This window comes from Phaseolus vulgaris, chromosome 2 (assembly GCF_000499845.2).
Source record: "Phaseolus vulgaris cultivar G19833 chromosome 2, P. vulgaris v2.0, whole genome shotgun sequence".
Taxonomy (NCBI): domain Eukaryota; kingdom Viridiplantae; phylum Streptophyta; class Magnoliopsida; order Fabales; family Fabaceae; genus Phaseolus; species Phaseolus vulgaris.
The window spans coordinates 36,229,829-36,254,636 of record NC_023758.2 but is presented as its reverse complement, the minus strand read 5'-3'; the positions used below and the strand labels follow the sequence as shown (position 1 = coordinate 36,254,636).

General features: G+C 31.7%; 3 protein-coding genes across 4 annotated transcripts; all 3 read right to left on the bottom strand.

Moving 5' to 3' along the window:
- Positions 1–857: 857 nt before the first annotated feature.
- Positions 858–4,563, bottom strand: LOC137811749 (probable methyltransferase At1g29790). 2 transcript variants are annotated; one of them, XM_068613582.1, is made up of 2 exons: positions 2,909–4,563; positions 858–1,255 (listed from the first exon to the last, which is right to left on the bottom strand). In XM_068613582.1, exon 1 carries the CDS (start codon positions 4,054–4,056, stop codon positions 2,929–2,931), a length of 1,128 nt encoding a protein of 375 aa, XP_068469683.1. In that variant the 5' UTR covers positions 4,057–4,563; the 3' UTR covers positions 858–1,255; positions 2,909–2,928. The 2 variants fall into 2 exon arrangements, with proteins under 2 accessions (XP_068469683.1, XP_068469684.1); XM_068613583.1 differs by having other exon boundaries at positions 858–1,195.
- Positions 4,564–9,896: 5,333 nt separating this feature from the next.
- On the bottom strand, positions 9,897–13,917 carry LOC137811748 (26S proteasome non-ATPase regulatory subunit 8 homolog A). The gene is made up of 6 exons (XM_068613581.1): positions 13,712–13,917; positions 12,986–13,064; positions 12,017–12,119; positions 11,508–11,771; positions 11,043–11,154; positions 9,897–10,247 (listed from the first exon to the last, which is right to left on the bottom strand). The coding sequence occupies exons 1-6, from the start codon at positions 13,814–13,816 to the stop codon at positions 10,107–10,109; spliced, it is 804 nt and encodes a 267-aa protein (XP_068469682.1). The 5' UTR covers positions 13,817–13,917; the 3' UTR covers positions 9,897–10,106.
- A 7,548-nt stretch (positions 13,918–21,465) lies between these two features.
- On the bottom strand, positions 21,466–23,436 carry LOC137809432 (uncharacterized). The gene is made up of 5 exons (XM_068610544.1): positions 23,177–23,436; positions 22,713–22,835; positions 22,422–22,608; positions 22,117–22,278; positions 21,466–21,630 (listed from the first exon to the last, which is right to left on the bottom strand). The coding sequence occupies exons 1-5, from the start codon at positions 23,434–23,436 to the stop codon at positions 21,466–21,468; spliced, it is 897 nt and encodes a 298-aa protein (XP_068466645.1).
- Between the last annotated feature and the right edge of the window lie 1,372 nt (positions 23,437–24,808).

Sequence of the window (24,808 nt, the reverse complement as noted above, 5' to 3'; positions counted from 1 at the left end):
ATACATAGATGTGACAAAACGGATTATTTATATTCATTTTTTAATTTTAAATTAAGATAATATGTCATACTGTATTTGCTAGCCATAAGATGAATTGAGAATTTGACCCGTCTTAGTAAAAAATAGGCTAGCATGGTAATAAGTTGACCCGTAGATCCATTAATTTTGAATTTAATGTAATTTATAAAAGAAGATTAATTTGTATAATGTGCAATTTATATATAATCTTATCTAAATATATATTCTGATTTTCTGACAATAAAATATCTATTTAACACTAGTTTTTTAAGTATTTTAAATTCATTTTTAGAATTAATGTTAGATAGAACATAGTTAAAAGTATGAATTTTCAGTCTCGAATTAGTGATTGATATTGAAAATTACTTTTAATAATGATTCTTATTGTAACTAGTGTTGAAAGTTTGTTACTTTCAATAGTGGTTGTGGTGACTAGTTTACACCATCAATTATGATTACAATTGATATTTAATGTGATATGATTAACCTTTCAACATCGATTTGTAAGAACCAATCTTGAAAGTGTATCTTTTTTTTAAAATGATCTAACTATTTTGGAGCAAGTCACCTAAAAAACAAAAAAGTATAATACAATTTTATATTCACATGCATCACACTTCTAGTTCTACTACTATTCTGAAATTTCATTTCCAAAACATAAATCTATTCCAAATTTATCTTTCCAAATTGTATTTTCTTGTATTTCAGATTTTCAATTTCAGAATGAAGAAAATTTTGAAAATTTAGAAGTGGATCGTGCTGGAAGAATTAGCCAAACTCAATTCACCCAAATCTTTAGTAAAATAAGACTAGAGGGTTGGTATTAGTAAGTTACGGTGTGAAAATAACCAGGAACTTATTTATTTTTCATGTTGAATTCATATTCACACAAGATTTGCAACAACGATAAATAAATTATTCATATTCACAGGACGATCGAGCATGATAAATGGGAAGCAGGCAATGATGTTTCTTAAATTTATTTCAAAACAATTAATAAGGCATAACAATTTAATGAAATAGAAGTAAAAACTATGACAAAAACTATTTGCTGAACCAGGTTTCCCAAGTCCCCACGGATATACACCTGTCATCCACTTCCTTCTATCTTTGTTTCAACGGGTTATCATCCATCACTGGGCATCAAAATTGCTTCATTACGTGCTCCCATAAACACCTATGACCAAGGAAATCGGGATAAACCCACATGCTTATCGTCCTTACACCATATATCAAACTACAATGTGCAAAACAGGGCGAAAATAATCAGATCTCAGACACAAATACGAGGTTGCAGAGTAATAGAATTACTTACAAGCCATAGCACACTCTACTTACGTTTAATTCCCATTAAGTTTGTTTCACAGAACATTATCCAACAATGTTTCAGCCAATCTTAGAAGTTGAATCAGAGATATCCCCTGCCCTCATTTACTGATCCCTACTACCCTGTCCCCCCACATGGTTTTGGACATCCTATTGTAACTCAGTCATTTCATTCAAGTTTAGTTTGTTAGAATATTTCAACGCTTCATTGCCCAAGTTCATCAACATTAACAGACAGCTCCTTCTAAGAAGTATAAAGACCATATCATATTGCAACTAGTGTACTCAAATTGTCTCAACTGGTAGACACTAGTTAAAGTGAGATTTACTTTCCAGTCAAAATCCAATGTTTCTAGAATGCAATCTATGATATATATTGCTTGAATGAAGCAAGCCGGCACATTACACAAAACAAGGCAAACCCCAGGTACTATTCCATGCTTGTGATAGAATGACCCACCAAACACACAATAGAAGAGATGACCCTTTGGTGCTTCCACCAATCAGGCCCAGCCTTATACATTATTAAAGGCACAATAATTTAATTAATCCAACAAAATCACAAATATTATTAGGATTTGTTAAGATGTCCAACATCAACCAGGAATTTAGCCAAAGTACTCCTTGTAATTTGTAAACTTGAACAATCATCTTCTCTTAAGCAAGCTTTTAAGGTGGAGCTAATTCTAGTCCATTTCTAATGCTATACAAGTTTGATATATTGTAAACATCAACACCTAAACAATAGTTGGCATCGTAAGCCCCCCTCCTCTTTTTCAAACAGTGCATCAAATTTAAACTCACATTAATAACCTCAAATTAATAATCACAAAATGAACTATAGATTATATTAGGAGGCAAAAAAAATACATTCCTACCTTATTTAAACGGAGACTTATCCAATAAAAAAAAAAAATCTCGGTATAAACTGAAGCATCAAACCTTTTTTTAAGGTATAACACCAAAAAATCACCATTATTTTATTGATTAATCATTTATTTAATTTTCGTAGGTCAATGTAAATAAGTTTACATTATCAATCAACGACAACTTATCCGATGCATAACTTTTGTAATTACTATAAAAATCAATAATTGGACTATATATGGAAACTTATACATGACATTAAAAAATAACATATTTACATTATTATAAATAAATAAACACATTCCAATTAAGCAAATAACCAATACAAGAGAGTTTACACAGTTATCCAATCACAAATTATTGCAATGTATGATAAGTACTGACTTTTACATTACATACCTAAAGAGTTCTACATACTTACCATAACTTTTTATAGGTTATTGACTTGTAAAATTAATCTCTTCAAATAAAACCTAGCTTCCTAATTAAATTACTACCAAGAAACTTGTGAAATTGGCTTCCACCTAGGAGTGAGGGCTGGTTTCAATAAAATAGATAAAGCAATTAACAACAAGGATATTGACTTCTACAGCATCTACTTTGATTTAAGATCAATGAGCACTGTATAGAGGTTAAACTGTTCTTGTTAGATTCTTAACTAAAACAATGTTATAGAGCTAATTTGCAAATTATCTACCTCTTTACGTGTAAACACCCTCATCTGGATACAGGCTTCTGCAGCAACGCGGTTAAGAAAACTTCACCATTCTTGACGCCACCAGCATCGGTCTTATTCCCCATCGCCCACTTCACCTTCTTGTAGCCCAATTTCCCAATCAATGGCGCATAAACCTTCTCAAGGTCCACCCTTTTGCTGAAAAAATGGTCCACCCAAAGGTACCCTCCACCCCTGAGCACCCTATCAACATCAAACAGCAGAAACTCCAACACCGTCATCGGGATCCACCGGTTCACGGCGCGCCCGCACCGCACCAGATCCACCACTCCATCGAACAGCGGAAGCCGCTGCTGCAACGGCACGTGCAGCGGCACCAGCCCCCGCAGCGCGACGGCCTCGCTGTTCGGCGCCGCCACGTTCATCGTCGTGGTCACCACCGTCACATTGCGGAGCTTCATCGCGGCGGCGAATGACCCGGTGCCGCCACCGACGTCGAGTCCGAGGCGGAGCACCGACTTCGCCGCCTTTGCGATCTGGAACAGCTGGTTAATCGGGAGATCCAAGTCGCTCTTGTAGGAATTGAACTTGGAAACGTCGCGTGAGGGGTCGAAGCCGAGGTTAGGGTTTTGCCTGTTGATGCAATCAAAGGATTTGCAGGTGTAGTGGTCCCAAACGACGGCGTTGTCGGGGAGGGAGGAGGGAAAGGGGTTTTGCGGGAGGGAATTTGGGGAAATGGGTTTCTGTGGCGTTTGGGAGAAGCAGCGGCGGCGGGGGAGGGGGTGGCAGCCCCGAAGGATTAGGGATTCGGCGAGGTCGGAATCGGAGGGGCAGAGAGAGAAGGGGGTGTAGGTCATGTACTTATGAAGGAGTTCGGGATGATTATGGCATGATGAAGCAATTGGGGATAGTTGTGAGTAGAGGAGTAGATCTGAGGGGATGGTTGATTTTTTTGTTGGGTTAGTGTTCTGAAGGCGCGTGAGGTGGTTGATGGTGGCGCGTATGGTGTGAAGCTGGTGGAGGAGTTGGTCGGGGACAGGTGGGGGTGGTTTAGGGGATTTGGGGGATTGGAGGGTGGAGGAGAGGTGGTAGAGGGAGAGGATGTTGGTGGCCACCATGGCTATTAGGAGGAGCAAGTTGAGGGTCATGGTGGTGAAGGTGAAACCCATTTTCCTCACTACCACACTCACTCACACACACTCACTCTCACTCTCACTGTGTTTGTTTTGCTTTTGAGATTGACTATTTGGACTTGATTTAGGTGGAAGTGAGTGTAGTAAGTAGACTAATACTAACATAATAATGTAGGGACCAATGCAACTAACACTTGCACCTTCCAGGAATCTAGATCTACTGATCTATATCCCTGCTTCTGCTTATGCAAAATGAACACAATCTAAATTGTTTTTATTATTTTCAAAGACAGTTTTTAGTGTGATTCAGAGAGTGTGAGTGTGTTTGTAAGTTAGATGTGAAATTGATGTGGCATGCTCAAAGGATTGCGTTGACGTTGAGTTATTAAGGGAGGGGTTTCAATGATTTAAATAGAAAAGGACTTTGGATCTGATCTAATGTATGGTCTTGTCATATTTCAAGGATTGTATCTCTGCCCACAATTTAAGCACTTTCATTGTATCAGCCACGTTTTTCAATTGTTTCTGTAACTATTTTGTATCCTTCCCTTTTTTATTAGTTACAAAAAAAAGGTTAATTTCAATTAGGTGTCACGGTTGTGGGGCTTACAGATAGTTGTGGCGCTACCAAAAACGTCATCATACTTATTTTCAATTATGGTGTTTTTAATACTATTTTTCAATCAAAATTAAACAATTATCTTTCTACTATACATGTTCTCGCAAGGTTGAGTTTAGGGATGATTAAAGGTGGTCCTCAAGATAATTTTTTTGTTACTGTTACTTTTTTATGTTAAGAAATCATAAAAGAATGAGGGAGTTGCAAGACAATACTTCAATAATTAAGTTATTGTAGTATAAATTATTTGAAATAATACTTATCTTTTTTTTTAATCTCTATTTAGAGAGATTTTTTAGCTGATATCTTTTCATTTATTTTTTATCATCATAATAACATATTTCAATAATAACAATCATATTAATTATGAGTTTATAAGGAATAAAAATCATTTCATTTGAATAAAAGACCTTGTCAATGTCGATCAATATTCCATTAGTTTTTTTCCATCTCCATGTAACCGAAAGATAAAGAATTCATGATATATTGGCAAAATTTTAGGAGATAAACAAGGAATGAAAAACTTGTTTCCTTGTCGGACAAATACCAAGCTTAACCATATTAACTACTTACCTGACTATATCACATCGGTTTTATGTCCGATCAATATCATCGGCATATGACTGATATGACTCAAACGGTAAAGAGCCCTCTAACCTCGAGCGAGCGGGACAAAGACATTTGTTCGTACTTACATGAAAAATAACTTTTGTATCAAAAACGGATTTGCACATGGCTCAAGGCACTTTATGAGAGGACGTGGGTCTCAGAGTTATAAATGCATATGCACACATGCCACTCATCTAGCAGCCCATCAAAAAATAAATGTTTCCGTTACCTTTTTTTTAAAATAAGCTTCACTCTTCCTCCTTCTTTTCTCACTTATTCTCTATTTCACCCTTTCATATTCCCCTTTTCGTTGTCGAAGTTCCTCTGCGTTCCTCTGCACCTCCTAGGTATGTTTTACCTTTTTTCATCGTTAAGTGTTTTTCTGGTGGTGGTTTATCATGCTTGTTGGTTGTTGTTTTCACATTTCAAAAAATGGATTATGCTTCCGCCTACCCTTAGGCAAGGAAAGAGTTTATTAGAGAAACTTCCTCTTATACCTCTTGGAAAAATGATAGAGATTTTTGGGAAATTGGTTCCCTAAGTAAGACTAATGAAAACCTCATCAAAGTAGTCGTGTGTGACCAAGACGAATTGGTTTGCAGGGATGACTCTACTGATCCCACTGGTCCATTCTACTTTTTTTATGATATTGTGTTTATTAAGTTAGGGTTACATCTACCTTTAGACTTGTTTGAAAAAGAGTCGTTAACCGATTTGAACAAAACAATAGCCGACCTGAACAAGATTATTGAAGTTTTGAATAATGATATTGTCAACTTCTATGGCGTTGGTTTTGAAGTTGCCTTGGAACATACAAACATTGTCCACCTCTCCATTGATTTATCTTAGATAAATTCGTGCAAATTGGTGATTGATGGAAAATTAGTGTAAACCCTCTAATCTTTCCCTTTGTTTGTTTTGTGAACACTTTACTTTTACACGCTTTTAAAACACTTATATGAGTTTAAGATCCTTTATTTTAATTATGTTACCTGAGCACAATTGTTTTTAGATAATTATTTATGTTGTTAGCCAATTTTACTAAAGACACACAAAAGTATTACAAACAAACATTAATATATCAAATAAAAAAAATTCTAATTCACGTTAAATACTAACCTTACTCAAATAGATTTATGGTCTTTAAATGTAAAAGCATATACATGTTTATGCTAAGAAAAATAGATCCTATTTTGGGCAGAAAATTAAATTTGAGATCAAAAAATAGAATCGATTTTAGATAGAAAAATAGATTCAATTTTAGACGGAAAAATAAATTCATGTTTATGCTCGAAAAAATAGATCTGATTTTCAATTAAAAAGTAAATATGTGTTTATCCTCGGGAAAGTAGATCCGATTTTGGACGGAGAAATAGATTTGTGTTTATGCTCAGAAAAGTAGATCCGAGATAAAAAATAAGATAAAAAATAAAATAAAAAAGTAGATGTGATTTTAGACGAAAAAGTATATCTGAGATCGAAAAAGTAGATCTGATTTTGAAGAGTAGATTTGTGTTTATGCTCAGAAAAGTATATTCAATATCGGAAAAGTAGATCCAGTTTTGAATTGAAAAGTAGATCCAATTTTAAACAGAAAATTAGAATTATGTTTATGCTCGAAAAAATAGATACAAAATCAAAAAAGTAGATCCGATTCTTGACAAAAAAAAGTATATTTGTGTTAATGCTCAAAAAAGTATATTTGAGATCAGACAAGTATATCCAATTTTGGATGAAAAAGTATATATGTGTTTATGCTTGGAAAAGTATATTTGGGTTTATGCTCAGAAAAGTATGTGTGTTTATGCTCAAGAAAGTAGATACAATTTTGGACGAAAAAGTAGGTCTTTATTTATGCTCGAAAAAGTATATTTGATTTCAGACAAAAAAAATAGATTTGTGTTTATTGCTGTCTCCTGGACTTGGTAGGGGGGTTCAAAACATAATTTCAACTATAGTAAATCTAGGTCAGAGGGACTTCGAATAAAATTTCATCTAGAATAAATCAAGGTTAAAGAGTCTCCGAATATAATTTCCTCTGGAGTAAATTCAGGTCGGAGGGACTCCGAATATGTGTCTTATCATGTCTCACAAAACAAATAGTTCATAATAAAAAAATTGACAGTATAAATTTAACTTAAATAAAGTCTATGACTAGTTACATTCCATCAATCATATCAAATATTCTTAAATTCTATTTTTTTAAATATCTAGTTAATAGACCTATCATCTTGCCACGTGTCAAGTTTTTTCACTTTAAGCATTTAGATTAAATATTTTTCAAAGAAAAATTTCATGGTTCAAGAATTTGTATATAATATATATAACAACGCTAGATAATGAATAAAAATGGTAGAAATTTTAATTTAGTGAAAAAGAATTGATAAAAAAAAGTTGGTCTATTTTCACCCTTAAGAAAAATAGTTTTTTTTAATATGCAAAATTACATGGTAATAAAGAAACAAGTGATTCATTTTCAAAAAATGGATAACACATTTTTTTCTTTCATTATGTTTCGTTGTATAAATGATATGCATTTCAAAATTATGGTCAAACATACCATTAAAATAGAGTAAACGTACAAGGAACAATTGTATTATACCAAAAAACAAATAAGACAAATAAAGAACATTGAAACAGTGTAACTTCTAAAAAATATTAATAATTGATAATCATAATTAGAGATAAAGAAAGAATATTTGTTTTACACCTTTACCTGTTTTATGTCTAAAAAGTCTGAAATTACCGTATAATTAATCACAAGTTTAAGGAACTAGGACTAGTTTTATTTATCTCACTGTAGGCATCAAATGTTCTCGTCGAACTAAGGTCGAATGAATGAAGGTGGTCTTTGAGATGATCTCTCTGTGACTGCAACTTCTTGATGTTTGAAAATCACAAAGGAATGAGGGGACTCCATTTGTAAACAATACTCCGACGATAAAATTTATAAGTGTGGTATGTATTGTTTGGAATAATACTTATCTTATTTTTTGGAAGGACATCCTCTATTTATAAAGTTTTTTGGTTGATATCCTCCAATTTATTTTTTATTATCAAAATAACATCATAACATATTTAAATAATAATAATTATATTTTAGCTTCTTACATCAATTATGAGTTTATAAGAAATAAAATCACCACTAATAAAAGATCTTATCAATAAATATTTCATTAATTTGTCTCTATCCATGTACGAAAAGATAAAGAATCTCTAATATCTTGACAAAATTTTAGAAGATAAATGAAAAATTTGTTTTCCTATTAGAAAAATATCGAGTTTAACCATATTAACTACCTACCTTACTATATCACATTGAATTTATATAAGGGAACCAATTATTTTAATTAGAAGATAATAGTACCTTTTAAAAAAATATTGGCAAAATGTAGGCAAGTAATTTATAAGTATAACCCTTAAATTCTTTGCATATTTTAGAAAAAATTGTGTTAGCCCGTTTTATAAAAAAATTGTTTTCTATGTAATTTGATTTTTGTTTTCCTCGATTTCCCTTATTAAATATTATGCATATTTCTGTTTTGTACTAATAAATAATAAGAAAATAATTTTAAAAGCAGTACTAATAAAAAATAATTTAGTATATTGGTAATTTAAAAATGTGTGTATATATAAATATAAAAACCTATTAATATGTGATTATGTTACAAATTTATTATATTAAGAACTTTTTTTAAAATTCAGTTATTCACTTTTTAATTGACCAAACGAACTCATTTCAATAATTATTCCGTTAAATTTCAACACTAATTGAATACCTAAAATTGTAGTATTTCACTAAAAATTTATACTTACAACTGAACATACTACATTCACTTACAAATTATTGTATAATACTCAATTTAGTCCTTTGAAAGTGTATAGAAATTTTAATTTAGTTTTAAAATTTAAATAAAATGAATAACTTTTGTTTTTGAAATTTTTGTTTCATTTTAAATAAATCCCTACATGCTATTATTAAAATGCAATTTAGTCCCTCTATATTATTAATAAAAATAAATTTTTAAACTGTTTATACGTGGACTAAATTACATTTTAACGATAATATGTAAGAAATTATTTAAAAAGAATATAAAAAACGATTTAATTTTGAAGGCTTTTAGAAAAATAATATACACTTTTAAATAAGAAAAATTCATTGAGACATAAATTAAGAAATATATATAATCTTTTAAAATAATAAATAGATCATTCGGACATAAATTAAAAATGTATACTTTAAAGAATAAAAAGATCATTGGGTCACAAATTAAACTTTGATAGTGTAAATGCAAAAGTGTTTATTGGAAGCAAATATTTTTAACGTCGTGATTGAACACAAAAACAACCATCCATAATGGTTCACAAATTACAATAAAAGAATCAGATCTCAATAATTTTCCCTAACTACTATTTAGCTACCGTATACAATAGGCTGATGACATTTGCTTTAGAAAAACAAAACGCAACAGCCAAGCACACCATCATTCTAAATTTTCGAAAGTGGCCATTAACCTGAGGAAAAATTCAAGCGACCAAAAATATGCATGACTAAGAAAAATCATATCCCCATATTTTGGGTTTGAACTTTTTTATGGGTTTGAAATTTAGACTACAGAATCATGAATATGTAATCATAAAAGAAATGTAAGTATGAAACATCTTTTTCATGTTCTAGAGCACGAGGTAAAAAAATGAAAGTAACATACAGCCACCTAAATGATCAAAATACAGTGATGAACAAATTTTTAGTTTCGGATGGAATGAGAATTGAACAATTTCAGAAGACAATATTAGCAGCTATATTATCCATACACCAAGAAATTTTGAAATACAAAAGCCGCCTTCGCATATCTTTTCAGACAATCCTCTCCAACTCCCTAGCATAACTAAGTGTCTGGTTGATAAGCTGCAGAGAGGGTATCTCTTTGCACGGTGCAGATTCTTTTGCCTTTTGGAAAAAGACACTACCAGTCTTGATCTCCCACTCAGGATGTTCCTTCAATCAGTAGATAATAACTTTAGAACATGAGAAAGAACAAATGTAATTGTGGAAAGAGATATGAATGATTTCCCATGTCCGTTTGGTACATGGAAATAGAATTATAATTATAATTCCAATTCGGATTCTATTAGAATCGGAATACTTTAGATCATAACTTATAGATTTGGGTTGTACAAATAATTAGTAGAATTATAAAGTTTAACTTCAATTTCATTTTGTTACAGGATCAGTTATGTCATGTTTGAATAAAAATAATAATTTGCTAGTGATGATGGCAAAAACGGTCACAAGTCATGGTAACAGGGAACCATAAGTGGTGCACTGGTCACAGCAGTGGGGCAAGGGTGATGACAACAATAGTTATGGTGGTCTTGGTGATGACAATTGAAGTGGTGGTATCTTGGTGGTTAGTGGTAGAGGTTATTGGTAATGACAATAGTAACACAGACAATGGACTGTAGTGATGGTGGCAGGCAGAGCGGAAAAAAAAAAGGATGGTAGAGGGGAGTGAGGTTGGAAATTGATTTAGAGGTAGAGGTTAGGAATTGTTAAAGTGTGGTTATTATTAGTATTACAACTCCATGGAATTGTCTTTTCAATTCTAAAAGGACTTTGAAACATCATCATTATTACAGATCTAAGGTTCAATTCCAATTCTCAAGCTTGTGTCCAATTCCAAATCTCAAGTCCAATCTCATGCCCAGCTCCAATAACAGCACCTCCCTCCCCCCCCCCCCCCCCCCCCCCGCCAAAAAAACACAAAAATTAATGGGTCATAACATAGTTCACCTCTTTAATATATTCCAGAAGTTCCTGATCTGATGAGAACAATAACATTTGCTTAGCATCCTTAATTGAAAGATAGTCATATGCCTTCTCACTGCAACCTGCTATTTCATCTCTGAATGTTTGAAGATAGGTAAAAACTAATCAGAAAATCAATATAGATGCACAATAGGAAAAGAATAGAACCACTAGAGAGGCTGGTGTTTGAGCTTTAAGATTACAATAAAGGTCGTACTTCCATCAAATTGCCATTGCAAGAAGCAAATCAAATAGAATTACAAAAGTAAAAATAACTCAATTTAATGATAACATTCTAGAAATCAGTTTGAAGAAAAATGCAAAAAGCCTCAACTATAAGCCCAACTTATGAAGAAATCAAGTAGGAGTTCCAGTTTCCTCATGTTTATAACTTGAGTTCAATCATCCCCTATGCAATTAGAATAAAATTATAATAATAGCAAATATTACCTGACAGTCTTTGCCAGGAGATCCATGAAATAAACGTATGTATCATGTGGCACTGTCTGTCGAGCACTCAAGACACGATTATATGCTCCTTCCATAAAAGATTGTTCCAACTCCACAGCATGCTTAATGCAAGGATTCTCTAGAGCAGCAGATGAAAGCAATTCCAACTCAGTATGGAATTCAGCAATCCTATTCTGCACAAGTAGTCTCAACAAGTTGAGACCTAGTATTGGGTACTCCTGAGGCGATGGTGGAAGACGATTGCTGCCACACACAAAAAGTCCCCGTGAAATACAAGAACCCAATAAAGGAAGAAAGAAAGCAAAATTGCATATAACATCATACTTTAATATTGATAATTATTTTATACTTCTTGACACACATACACTATACAATTTTATGATGAGTGAACAATCAGAAGATGTCCATTCTTTGCTTTGGTTGCAAATTCATCTGTTCCAGACTAGAAATGGATATGTTATGTAAAGAAAGGGACAAGCATAAGTTACCAGGCATCTGTATAATAAGGTTTCAACTGGAAGAAATCCCTCTCAAAAGCATCTTGATCCTCAATTTTCACACTAAGGACAACGGCGTGCTCATATATATCCCCTAGAAGTTACAAAAAACAACAAAAAAAGGAAATCTTAGATATAGAACTTCAAACATTTTCCCCCTTTCATTTTCGAAATATTTATTGTAGTATTCATGCTGATATTATTCAGTCACTCATATATTAATTAGTAATTTGTTTCATTTAATCAATATGGCTCTAGAAGTTCAAAAACCAACAGAAAAAATAAATCTTACATATAGAACTTCTAACATTTTTTTCATTTTCATTTTTCAAATATTTATTATCTTATTCATGCTGATATGATTCAGCCATTCTGATGTTTTTTAGTAATTTGTTTCATTTAATCAATATGGCTCTAGAAGTTCAAAAAACAACAGAAAAAAAAATCTTACATATAGAACTTCTAACATTTTTTTCATTTTCATTTTTCAAATATTTATTATCTTATTCATGCTGATATAATTCAGTCATTCTGATGTTTTTTAGTAATTTGTTTCATTTAATCAATATGGCTCTAGCTCATTATTCTGCTGCCTTCAAGTATCTAACACTTTCTAATTTTAAATGACCAAAATTTATTATACTCTTTTCATTCTCTTCTAATATAGAGTAAACCACATTAACCATTCCTCATATAGAATAACAAAGGCTAAGTTGTCTCAACAACCAGATAGCAAAATTATCTTTCTATCAACAAGTAGGATTGTTAAGTTTCAACTTTATTTACTGCCTACAAGGATATAGTCAAGCCAGTGCATATTGATATCCTTTATGAATCAGCAAATTTAAATTCTATAACTTAATAAATAAGTCTAAGCCAGAGCAATGGCTGTAGGCCTTACAACACAGAAAAAGGTGGGGGGAAGAGGACATTGTAATAGATTGGAGCGAAGAGTGTTACTCGCTATTGTTAACTCATGAACAGCATTAGGTGTATCTGCAAACAATGGTGGAAGGCTTCTGAACCCTGTCAGCAACACCTGCAAGTAAACAGCGACGTTATGATTAATTAAATAACAATAGCTGCAAATATGTACCCAAAAAAAAAGGAAGCTAGGACCTTGCAAACCTCCATCTTATATAGACTTTAAATAAATTGGAGCTATGAATTCAAGCTGTTTGTAGCAGTAATCATACAAGTCCTTGCCCTATAAATACTAAGACGTCATATTCTCCAAGCAAAACCACCCCTTCTATCATTGCTCTTGAGTGGAGAACGAGTAAATCAATCACTCAACCATTGCAAATATCAACACACTTTATCCTCCACATACACTCCCTCTCTTTGAATGAGTCAAATCCAAAGGTAAAAACCCAATTTATTTGCCAGTACACACTGCTACCGTGGGATAACTAGGAAAGCCTCCTAAATATAAAATAACGTTGCTTTCAGTGTAATCTACCTTACCCAGAATGTTCATTGTTATAATAATCTCAGACAGAAGCAACCTACCCCATCCCACAACTATCTCACTTCCAAGGCCAAGTTCAAAATCAAAAAATTTGAAGGAAAAAAGGAAAGAAAGCAACAGAATGGATCTTCAAAGAGAAGAAAGAACGGGAATGATGGGCGAATTTTGGAATTGAGGGCAATAAGTAAACTAGGGTTAGGGTGGGTGGGAAATACCTTTAGTTGAGAAAGGAGATTGGAACAGTTGTCGTAGTCGTTCCTGAGAAACGAAGCCTTAAAGCGATCGAAGAGCTGAGAAACCTCGGTGAGCTTGGGATCCATGTCTTTTGAATTTTGGTGTGCAGTGCTTTCACAACTTCAAAAAGGAATAGCTTTGAGTGCTCCCAACGAAAACCTTAGTAGACAAGAATCACAGCGATGATGAACGGGGACCGACTTTCATATTTCTAGGAAATTGGGCTTTCTCTTGGGCTTTAAAATAAAGGCCCAAACCCATGTTTTATGCAGTGTGGACTCCCTTTTATTACAGGCAGTTTCTTCCTGCACCCCTATATTTTTCTTCCTGTACCTTACAATGTTATGTAAAGACCAAGTCCCTATTATTTTTTAAAATCCCTAAAATGCACTTGAACTGCATTTATTTTTTTGCATTCTGGATTATGGAATCTGGAAAAAATTTGGATTGGCACTTCCGCTAAAATTTCAGATCCACCAATCTGTAATTCAAAATATGCATTTCACATTCAAAAATCCATCATTCAAAAAAATCATTCCAGATCTACCAATCCGTAACAGAAATATGCATTTCGAATTCAGAAAAAAAACATTCCAGATCCAGCAATCCGTAACAGAAATATACATTCCAGATTCAGCAATCTGGAAATTAATAATTTAGGCAAAATTTGCTTATGGAACACCCCCTCATCCAGAAAAAAAAAATGATTCAGTTCCGAATTGATGAATCCGTAGTACACTCCCGGATCCCAATTTCCAGTAACCATGTGTTATTTTTCAAATAAAAAGTCAAGGTCAATTTTGGAATTTAGAAAATTGTGGAGGTGCATGAAGAAAAACTTAAGAGTGCAGAAGGAAAAAGCCTTTATTACATCATTTGTTTTATGAGAAAAAAAAAAGAAGGGGAAAGAAATACATACGACATCCAATCAGATTGACTTCTAACAAAACAACTTCATTTGTCCTTAATTATTTATATTTATAAAATATTTATTTCTTTAAAAAATAAACAAAAATATTGAGATTTTGTGTGTATAAACTCAGTTCAAATAAAAGTATTGATTCAATTATTAACAAAACATATTGATAATACTTCATTTCTACAATAATATTTAAAAATAATTGGTTTACATTATATATTAGAGAACAAATTTCTTTTTCATAACTCGTAATTTCTCTCATAACAAACTTTCACTCAAGTTCAATTCAAATGCTAGCTTTTACTAATTTTTATAAATGTTTTATTTATACAACAATATCGTTATTATGACATATGAAATGCACATATACTAATGAGGAAGACACGTGAGCAATTATTGAATTGGAAAGTCACTTAGATAGTTTCACTAGACAATCAATGTCTCAGGAGACACTAAGAGACTAAACATCTACTGAGACCATCTACCACATATGATGAAAGTTGCATATCAAACACTCGACGATCTAGTATATGATGATGATTTAGGAACCTTTTAGATAATATTTTATTAAGTCAACTCCACAAATCTCCACTTTGGTTCAACATAAATCTTATGAGTGAGAGTCATTACCTTCCACTAAACTTGTTATAGGCTTAATCACCAAACAACTAAATAAAATCCAAGCAATGAAAGAACTAGTTACCTCACCAAAAAAATTGTAATCATATTAACAGGATTATGATATGTTGAAACCTTTATCACCTTCACAGATCCTCATGCAATTTCATCTCTTATGAAATGTAGCTTAACATCAAATTGCTTAGTTCTTTAATGGTAAACTTGGTTCCTAAACAGTTGTATCGTGTTGTTATTATCACAATAGACAGTAGTGGTCTTGCACCTTTAGCTTCTTGGTTAGAACCTTCAGTCGTACAACTTCCTTCACATGTTATGTCATGGCAATGTACTCTACTTTAGTGATTGACAAAGTCACTACCTTTTGTAGACTGGTCTTCCAATTTATTGCAGTATCATAAGCAACAAAAACATATCGTGTGAGAGACATTTTGGTGTCCAAACACCCTGATAGAGGACCATCCCAGCCACCAAAACAATCAGACTCAAAAGAGAGGAAGTTTTGATCAAAAGTTATTTTTCTAAAGAATTCTTCATTTGTACTCTTGTAAAAATTGTATAGAGTAAATATGATTTCAATTTCAATCTTTAATTTTTGTATAGGATTTTTGGGCCTTATATTTGGGTAATTTTAATTTAGGATTGTAGGACTTTAGAGAAACCAAGAGGGATGCCTACATGGCACACACAAGACGCCACATAAGCTTCCAACATGGCACCTTCCTTTTCTCTTCCTTCCTTCTCCACAAGGTGACTTTTCCTCTCCTTCATGAAGCACATGGGGCGCCTCATGCATGTCTTCTCCAATCCCTTGTGCCACATGTCCATTTCCTAATGGAGAGTTTTTCAATACTTGGATTAACACATGACAATCCACCAATGGAGAGTTATTAAGTTGCCACATGGAACTCCATGAATGGAGAGTTTTTTAGTGTTCTACTAGTCACTTTAGGAGACTTCTAGATCTATAAATAGAGAGCTTCTCTTGTATAATTCTTATACTTGAATTGTGTAATAAATTTTTACCTAAATGATTTTCAGAATTTCTCTTAAGTCTCTCTTTTCTCTTGCTTTCATTTTGTAGTGAAGAAGCCTTAAAGTTAGCTAAAAGGTTGGTCTAACCTCCTTCCTAGCACCATTCTCCTACAACATTTATTATTTCCACATAATTTATTACCCATTTTTATCATATCTTCCACTGCCATGTCTTCTTCAATCATCTAAACCATCCAAAACCGAAAAACTTATGGAAGGAGTAAGGAGAACTCCATCACACCCAACAAATTTTGAGTCAACAAATCCTTCTATAGGAACTTCCTTAGAAGACCACCTAGCTCCATAAAAAACTACAACTCTTATAAGTGATCTCTTTAAGTAACAAATAATCCATTGAAGAGTTTGCCAATGAGCTCGTCTAATATTTGACATAAACCTACTACTAATTCTCAAAAGTTATATTACGAGATGTGCAAACCATCACGTACATAACATAACCACCAATATTAGCATATGGAATATTGTACATATAACATTGTTCCTTAATTATCTTAAGAGATTGTTCATCATTTAGCTTATAGTGAGACATAAGAGGTGTGGATGCAGGTTTGAAGTTTGTCATACCAAACTTTTCAAGGATATTTTGAGATAAATCTCCTACGACATATATAAACGTTTGAAATCACATTGTCTAATAACCTTAATCCCTAAAATATATCAAGCAACTCCAAGGTCCTTCATTTCAAACTTGTTATTCACATTGGGTAACCTCAAGTTCATCATTGCTCGCTATTAAAATATCATTTAATACAACAACAATACTATGAACTTACATTTTGCTAGAAACTTGAAGTAAACATAAATATCATACTGCCTTCGTTCAAAGCAAAATCTTTTAATGTACTCATCAAAATGTTGCCTTTGGGATTGTTTGAAACATATGAGAATTTGTTTAACTTAGAAAACATAATCATTCATGTCTCTTGCATCAAATCCTTCTGATTACTTCTACTCAACTAAGTTTTTTTTCGCTTACATAACCTAACTTTCTATGTCATATCCTAGTCTTAGATAAAACAGTTTAAGATAACATGCAATATGTATGACGAGATTGATATGTAATATGCATAGTAGAGAATATAAGAAGAAAGAGAGACACAAGATTTGTATTGATTCACATTTAAAAAAAATTTACTTCTAATTGATCTAGCATATTGGCCAAAACAATATACTCAACTTTAAATTTTTACAAACACATTGAAAAATGATAAAGAAACATTTAGGAATCGAAATCTTAGGCCTTTGAGAATTTCTAGAAGGGCTTCCATTGAGTGAAGCCCTATGAAAAAAAAAATTGTATCACAATATCAACTTAAATAAACTTGTAAGTGATTTGAATCAATTAAAATGTCATTCCTTATAATTCTAACAAATATAAGAACATTTTAATCCATTACATAATCAAAGTAAAATAACAACTTACAACATATTGAAAAGTCTAAAAGCTATTACATAAACAATATCAACACTTTCTTGGAACAAAATCTCCATCACTTGATCTTTTAATCTTGAAATGACTTTGACCTACACAAGGTCTTCATTGATAAAGGAGGTTGAAACCAACAAATTCTTCATTCTTTATGCATAAATAAAGTTCAACTTATACATTAAAATCAAATGAACTAAAAGAAATGAAATTTAGATATCTTAGTTGGTATCTTTTTTAATGTGATTTTATGATGATAACCCGATTTTACTTCATCATTGTTTTGTATAAGTTAGAATTTATATAAGTATGAAGGAAGAGTTTAAAATGACAACTTGCACATATTTTATTACACTACTCATTTATTTGAGATTGAGATTTTGATCATATATATTGTTAATTCATATAATTAAGACATAATTATATATTAGTGGTCATAATTTTTTTTTTTGAATATAATCTAATTATTTATAAATTAAAAAAAGGAACAATTTAGATTTATCACACATTTTTTTATAAAAAAAAAACTAGATTTGTGTTACGCTAACTTTCTTTGGAATTTAGGTTATATTTAAAAGAAATATTTAAGGTTATATTTAACGTGAGGTATTCTTTTTCTACATCGGTAAATCTTGACTTAAATATTTTAAATATGATTACTTAGTAAGGTTCTAATATATTAGAATTGCATACAAATTTGATTAAAAAAAACTTAGACACTAACTTTTATTTTTATATAGATTTCTCTTTTTAAATATTTTATATAATATAAATTAATATGTTTGATAGTTAAAGAAAAAAAAGTATCTATAACTATTGCTAAATAGACCCCTCTTGTAATTTTTGCTAGTGTACATAATTTATTACTAATTTTAATTTTATCAATATAATTTATTTTATTATTTGTTACTTTTAAATTTTGTAATTATTTTTTAAACTCAATTAATTATGTTTAATGTAACACCCTAGAAAATACATTTAACTATTACAATATAAGTTCTATTAGGAGTTTTTCAAAATATTTCAATTACAAAATTATGACTTGTAGAAATACAAATATTAACAATGTAAGGTTCAAAACAAGACTCTCCTATACTTGTATGATCATATACTTGTGTACGTATTACAATTATCGCAGTTCACAACACAACAAGAAAAACAAGGGTAAGCTAATGAAAAGAAATTCCATAACATATTTAATTCATACAAGAACCAATCAAACTAATCATTTATAAACATTTCTTTAAATATTGTCATATAAAATTTCAATATCAACAACATCATTCATATAGACCACACATGGATCTATTTTGAATCACAATCATTGGATTTCATTTCAATCTCATTTACTACACATGAATCCATCGTCTTCCGGAAGACTCATTAAGTATGCTCCTACTAGAGACTAACACCTGATCCAGAGATTACCAACGAATCCAAAAGAAATTATCAGAGTAAGTTCAAACGTCCAATACCGAGTGTCTACAACGGGACCCAATGTGTATGAACTCCCTGTCAACTTCTCACCACCTGATATCTTAATCTATATGACTTAGATCACTAGTGAAGCTAGATGATCTTTGTTAAACATAGGTTTTTCATACTTAATGTACCATCAAACAACAACTCATACATTATCCCAAATATTATCTCAAATGTATGACATCAACTTCATACAATTTTCATCATTCATATATAATACATATCATTCAATCACATAACATTTTAAAATTCATAACATTCAAGAACATTTCCAATATCAAAGACAATATTTAACTTCCAAACTATCAAAATCTAAATTTTTTACAAGTTTAAATAATATATAAACAAACAACACAATATATAAACAAACAACATCCCTGCAAGAGAAATTGAATATTGATACTACGTCCCCTCCATATTCAGATCTTCTAGCCTAGGATACTATTGAAAATTAAAGTTAGTTTCCCTTAGCTGAAATTCCACCTCAAACAAGAGAATCATTCCAAAATTTAGGAACCTAAAGCAAATTATTCAAATATTACCAAATTTTAATATGAGCTTAATTAAGTTGAGAGAAACACTTTTCTCATCTAGCCCCCACTAAGATTGATGACTAAATCATAGAGAAAAAACAGATAATAAGGGATCTTTAGAGTAAGAATGAACTTACTCTATTTGAAAATCTGATTGGATAGAAATGTACCTGACTTCTCATCGCGTGATCAAATATTGAAATAGATGAGATACGAGAGAGAAATTGAAGAGAATAGGGAGAGGGAGAGAAATTGATAAGCATAGTGGGATTCAGTGTTACATATAATAGAAAATTATCTATGATAAAATTTTTAAAAAAATTATTCTATAATTATTTTTATAAATATATTTTGTAATAAATTCAATAATGTTTTTTATTTTAATAATTATGATAAAAATTATTTTTTTTATTATAGAAAAAAGTGGACACATGCATTGCTTTCATTGGTTAAAGTAATCTAATATAATAATACTAATCAAAATTATTGTTTATACTTACATAAATTAATCAGATTATCATGTCTAGTATCATCTTTAGTATGTTGCTTTGGTATTTATAAAAGTTTTACTTTAATTTATTTTATTTTATTTTAAAAATGTCAGACTTGATACAACCTAGTTAACACTATATGAATATTGTGAAATAAAAACTAATTTTAGAGACGAGAAAAATAATTAGTTAATATATTAACTAAATTACACTTCATCTTATAAATTAAAAAAATTATTGGTATTTAAAGTAGTTTCTATTATTAATAAAAATTTATAGAGTAGTTTCTAAATTGTCATCTAACAATTAGCTACTAAAATACTAATTACTTATATTCTAATTAGTCTATATTAGTCTTTTAGAGACTAATTTCAAATTTATAATATTAGTAACTAAAACCTAGCCAATTTAAATATCAATTTAGAAACAATTTTATAATTTTTTATTAACAATAAAAATCACTTTAGATATCAATAGTTTTGTAAGTCTCTAAATAATAATTAATTTAATTAATATAGTTGTAGGAACTAATTGAATGAAATAAGAGAAGACAAAAGGTTGTAGCAACTGATTGAACGTAATTGCACAAAATTGCAAAAATAATCTTATTTATTTTGATTCACTCAATCATATATATAATAATTACAATTACTGAAAGCTATCAACTAGGAATACTAAGAGGGCCTGTAAATTGACCATTAATGCAATATAATGGTAAAATAGTTTAAGGGTAATAAAATATGAATTAATAATAATAAAATCTGAATTAATAACCAACATTCTCCCTTAATTCTGATTTGGAACAACCTTCCCAATTTGAGTCATGATATTGTTTTTCTCAATCGCCATCAATTCTTCATTCATAACCTTTTGCCATTTGGGATGTTGAATGGCATGGCAAGTCTCACAGGTTCTGATTCTGCAAGAAAAGCAAAGTGAACCAAATCTCCATTATCATCAACTTCATCATCAAGATTTACTTCGCAATCTTGAAGATGTACAGGTTGTCGTTGTTGCATTCTTGGTCGCTCCATCATAGTTACAATTGGAGTTGCAACTTCAGGTTGAACTGCAGGTGCTTCAAGAGTAGGTGCTTCAAGAGTGACTCTATCTTCCACATCATCGTTCAAAACGTAAATATATTGTTTTTTTAATCCATTTTAGCTGTTGCATTCCATTGTCATTCCTCATCTTAGGCAAATGTAACATCACGACTAATAATCACCTTCTTTGTCATTGGATTGTACAATTTGTATCCCCCATGCTTATATCCAATGAAAATGGTCTTCATTACCTTATCATCCAACTTTGATCTTGTTGCATTGGGAACATGAGCATAAGTAATTGACCCAAATACCTTCAAGTGTTGCACATTGGGTTTGAATCCACTACATGTCTCAATCGGAGTTGTGTTAGGAACACTCCGAGTGGGTGATCTGTTTATCAAATATACCGCACATGTTACGGCCTCAGTCCAAAAATAATTTGGCATACCTTTCGCTTTAAACATGCTCCTCGCCATGTCCATGATTGTTCTATTATTTCTCTCAGCAACTCCGTTGTGTTGAGGTGTGTAGGGGCAAGTTATGTTATGTTGCAACCCAAGTTCTTCATAGTGCCTCTTGAATTCATTAGACTTATACTCACCTCCTCCATCACTACGCACCATCTTAATTTGTCTACCACTCTTTCTTTCAACAAATGCTTTAAATATTTTAAAGTAGTGAAATACCTCATCCTTGCTTTTCAATACATAAATCCAGGTTTTCCTTGAAAAATCATCAATAAAGGTTAAAAAATACTTATTATCTCTGACTGATGATATGTTCATCGGGCCACAAACATTTGTATGAACAAGCTCCAAAGGAAATTTTGCACGCCAAGGCTTCTTAACAAATGGTGTCCTGTGATTCTTTCCAAAAATGCAAGCCTCGCACAATTGATCAGGGTAATGAATATGGGGTAAACCATTCACTAAATTTCTGTTGGAAAGATTTTCCAAACTCTGGAAATTTAAGTGCCCGAAGCGTAAATGTTATAACCACGATTCATTATTCACTATTGCATTCAAGCACTTGAAATCACCCATTTGAATATCTACTGGAAACATGCGGTTTTTTGATAAAAAGGTTTTAAGAATCAAATTACCTTTTTTTGATCAAAAATTGATAATTTATTTTCAACTATGTGCATCTCATAACCCTTCTCAGCTAGTTGTCCCATACTCAACAAATTACTTTTCATATCAGGTACATAGAAAACATCATAGATGTACCTGTGATCACCATTCTTCAATGTGATAAGAATTTGCCCTTTTCCAGTCACCGGAACAAACCTGCCATCGTCGAATTTCACTTTTGTGTGAAATGAGTCATCCAAATCTGAAAACAACTCCTTCTGACCCCACACATATGATTTGTGCAACTTGTATCCAAATACCAAGTCTGATTGTTTGGGGTTTCATTTGATGTGGTTGCCATTAGTACTGTATGATCCTCTTCATCTTGTATGTGATTACTGTCTTCTTGAGCACAATTGGCAACATGATTATCACCTTTTGATCTGCACTCATTTGCATAATGGCCACGTTTATGGCAATTATAACACTCAACATTTGATTTATTATAAATGACTCTTCGTCCTCCGCGACCACGTTCCCTGTGCCAAGCGCCTCCATGATTGTGGCCACGACCTTTGTTGAAATAGCTACCATGTTTATGATAGGAGCTACCAATTGAGGTTTGTGCTTGTAAAGCCTGTTCAATTGGTTTTCCAATCTTATTGTCATTCATCCGCTGCTCATGCGCTCGTAGAGAACTAGACAATAACCTTACTGTCATTTTTGAAATGTCATTGGCCTCTTCAATTGCGGCAATAAATGTTCAAATCTGGGAGTTAAAGACCTCAAAATCTTTTCCACCTTTGCCTGCTCCGAATGTGTTTCACCATTGGTCTTCATCTGATTTGTCAAGGCAATAACTTTATCTATATAGACATCAATAGTCTCTGTGGTTTCCATCTGCAGCAGTTCATATTGGCGTCTTAGGGTTTGAAGACGCACCCTCTTGATCTTATCATCACCTTTATAATTGGTTGACAAAATTGTCCAAGCTTCACTGGCAGTTGTTGCCCCTTCTATCTGCTCAAACGTCTCGTCATTCATCCCTTGATGAATGAGATAAAAAGCCTTATTGTCTTTCTTCTTCTAGTCACGATGCGCTACTCGTTGCGACTCAGTTGCATTAGCAGCTAATGCAGACACTCCACTTTCAATGACATCTCATAACTCATGATAATCAAACAAAACTCTCATTTGTACACACCACCGATTGTAATTTTTTCCATCAAGGATAGAGACTGATAATTGGGTAGAGTTCATGATAACAGACTAGCTTTTGATACCACCAGTTGTAACAAGATCAAAGTTGGATGATAAGGCAGTGAAGACCATTTTCATTGGATATAAGCATGGGGGATACAAATTGTACAATCCAATGACAAAGTGAGGTTATTTTAATTAATATAGTGACTAATTTTAATCTCTAAATTTGATTGTTATTTAAGGTTTGTTTGATTCTATGGATGTACTATTTAGAGGAAAACAAGTGAGGGATATCAACTATTTGGATCCAGAGTTTTTGTAGGGAAGAGAAAGAGAAGATATATTTGTGAACAATAAATATTTTTTCCCATCGCATCACTCACAAATCTCCATAAACTTTTCTCACACATCAACTTTAACATACCCAATCCAAACACTATCACTTTCTTCAAACTTTCCTCTCACATCCTCATACACCACTCCCTCAAATCCCCACACCTTCCCTCCCTAATCCAAACACACATTTAGGCTCTGTTTGGATTAGGGAGGGGATGTGTGAGGATTTGAGGGAATGGATGTGTGAGGAAAGTGTGAAGAAAGTGAGAGTGTTTGGATTGAGGTATGTTAGGGTGGATGTCTGAGAAAAGTTTATGGGAGTTTGTGAGTAATGTGATGGTTGTGAAAGAATTTTAATTTTTTTTAAAGATGTGAAATATTACTTTACAGATTTACCCTTGCCTATTAAAAAAAGTAATAATAAAATGAGTTGTTTTTGTTTAAAAATGAACAACTTTCACATATTTCATAGATTTAAAAATTATAAATATAAAAAAAATATGTTAAATGTAAATATGTATATTTAGAAAAAAAATATGTATTCAATAAATTAAATAAAAACAGAACTTCAAGTAATTTCTTTAAAATATTAAACATGTACTATAAAATTGAAAAATAAATCAAATCTTATATAAATAAAAAAATATTATTTTTTAATATTAAAAACCCTGAAGTAATTAAAAATAAAAAATACTACAAAAAAATATAACGTAATTAACAATAGAAAAAAACCCATAAAAGATCATAATAAATAAATTATAACTCATAAACATAATAACTATACATATAAATATATTAATATAAATACAATAACAAATTAAATAAAAACATAACTTCAAATAATTTCTTTAAATATTAAATACTATAAAATTTAAAA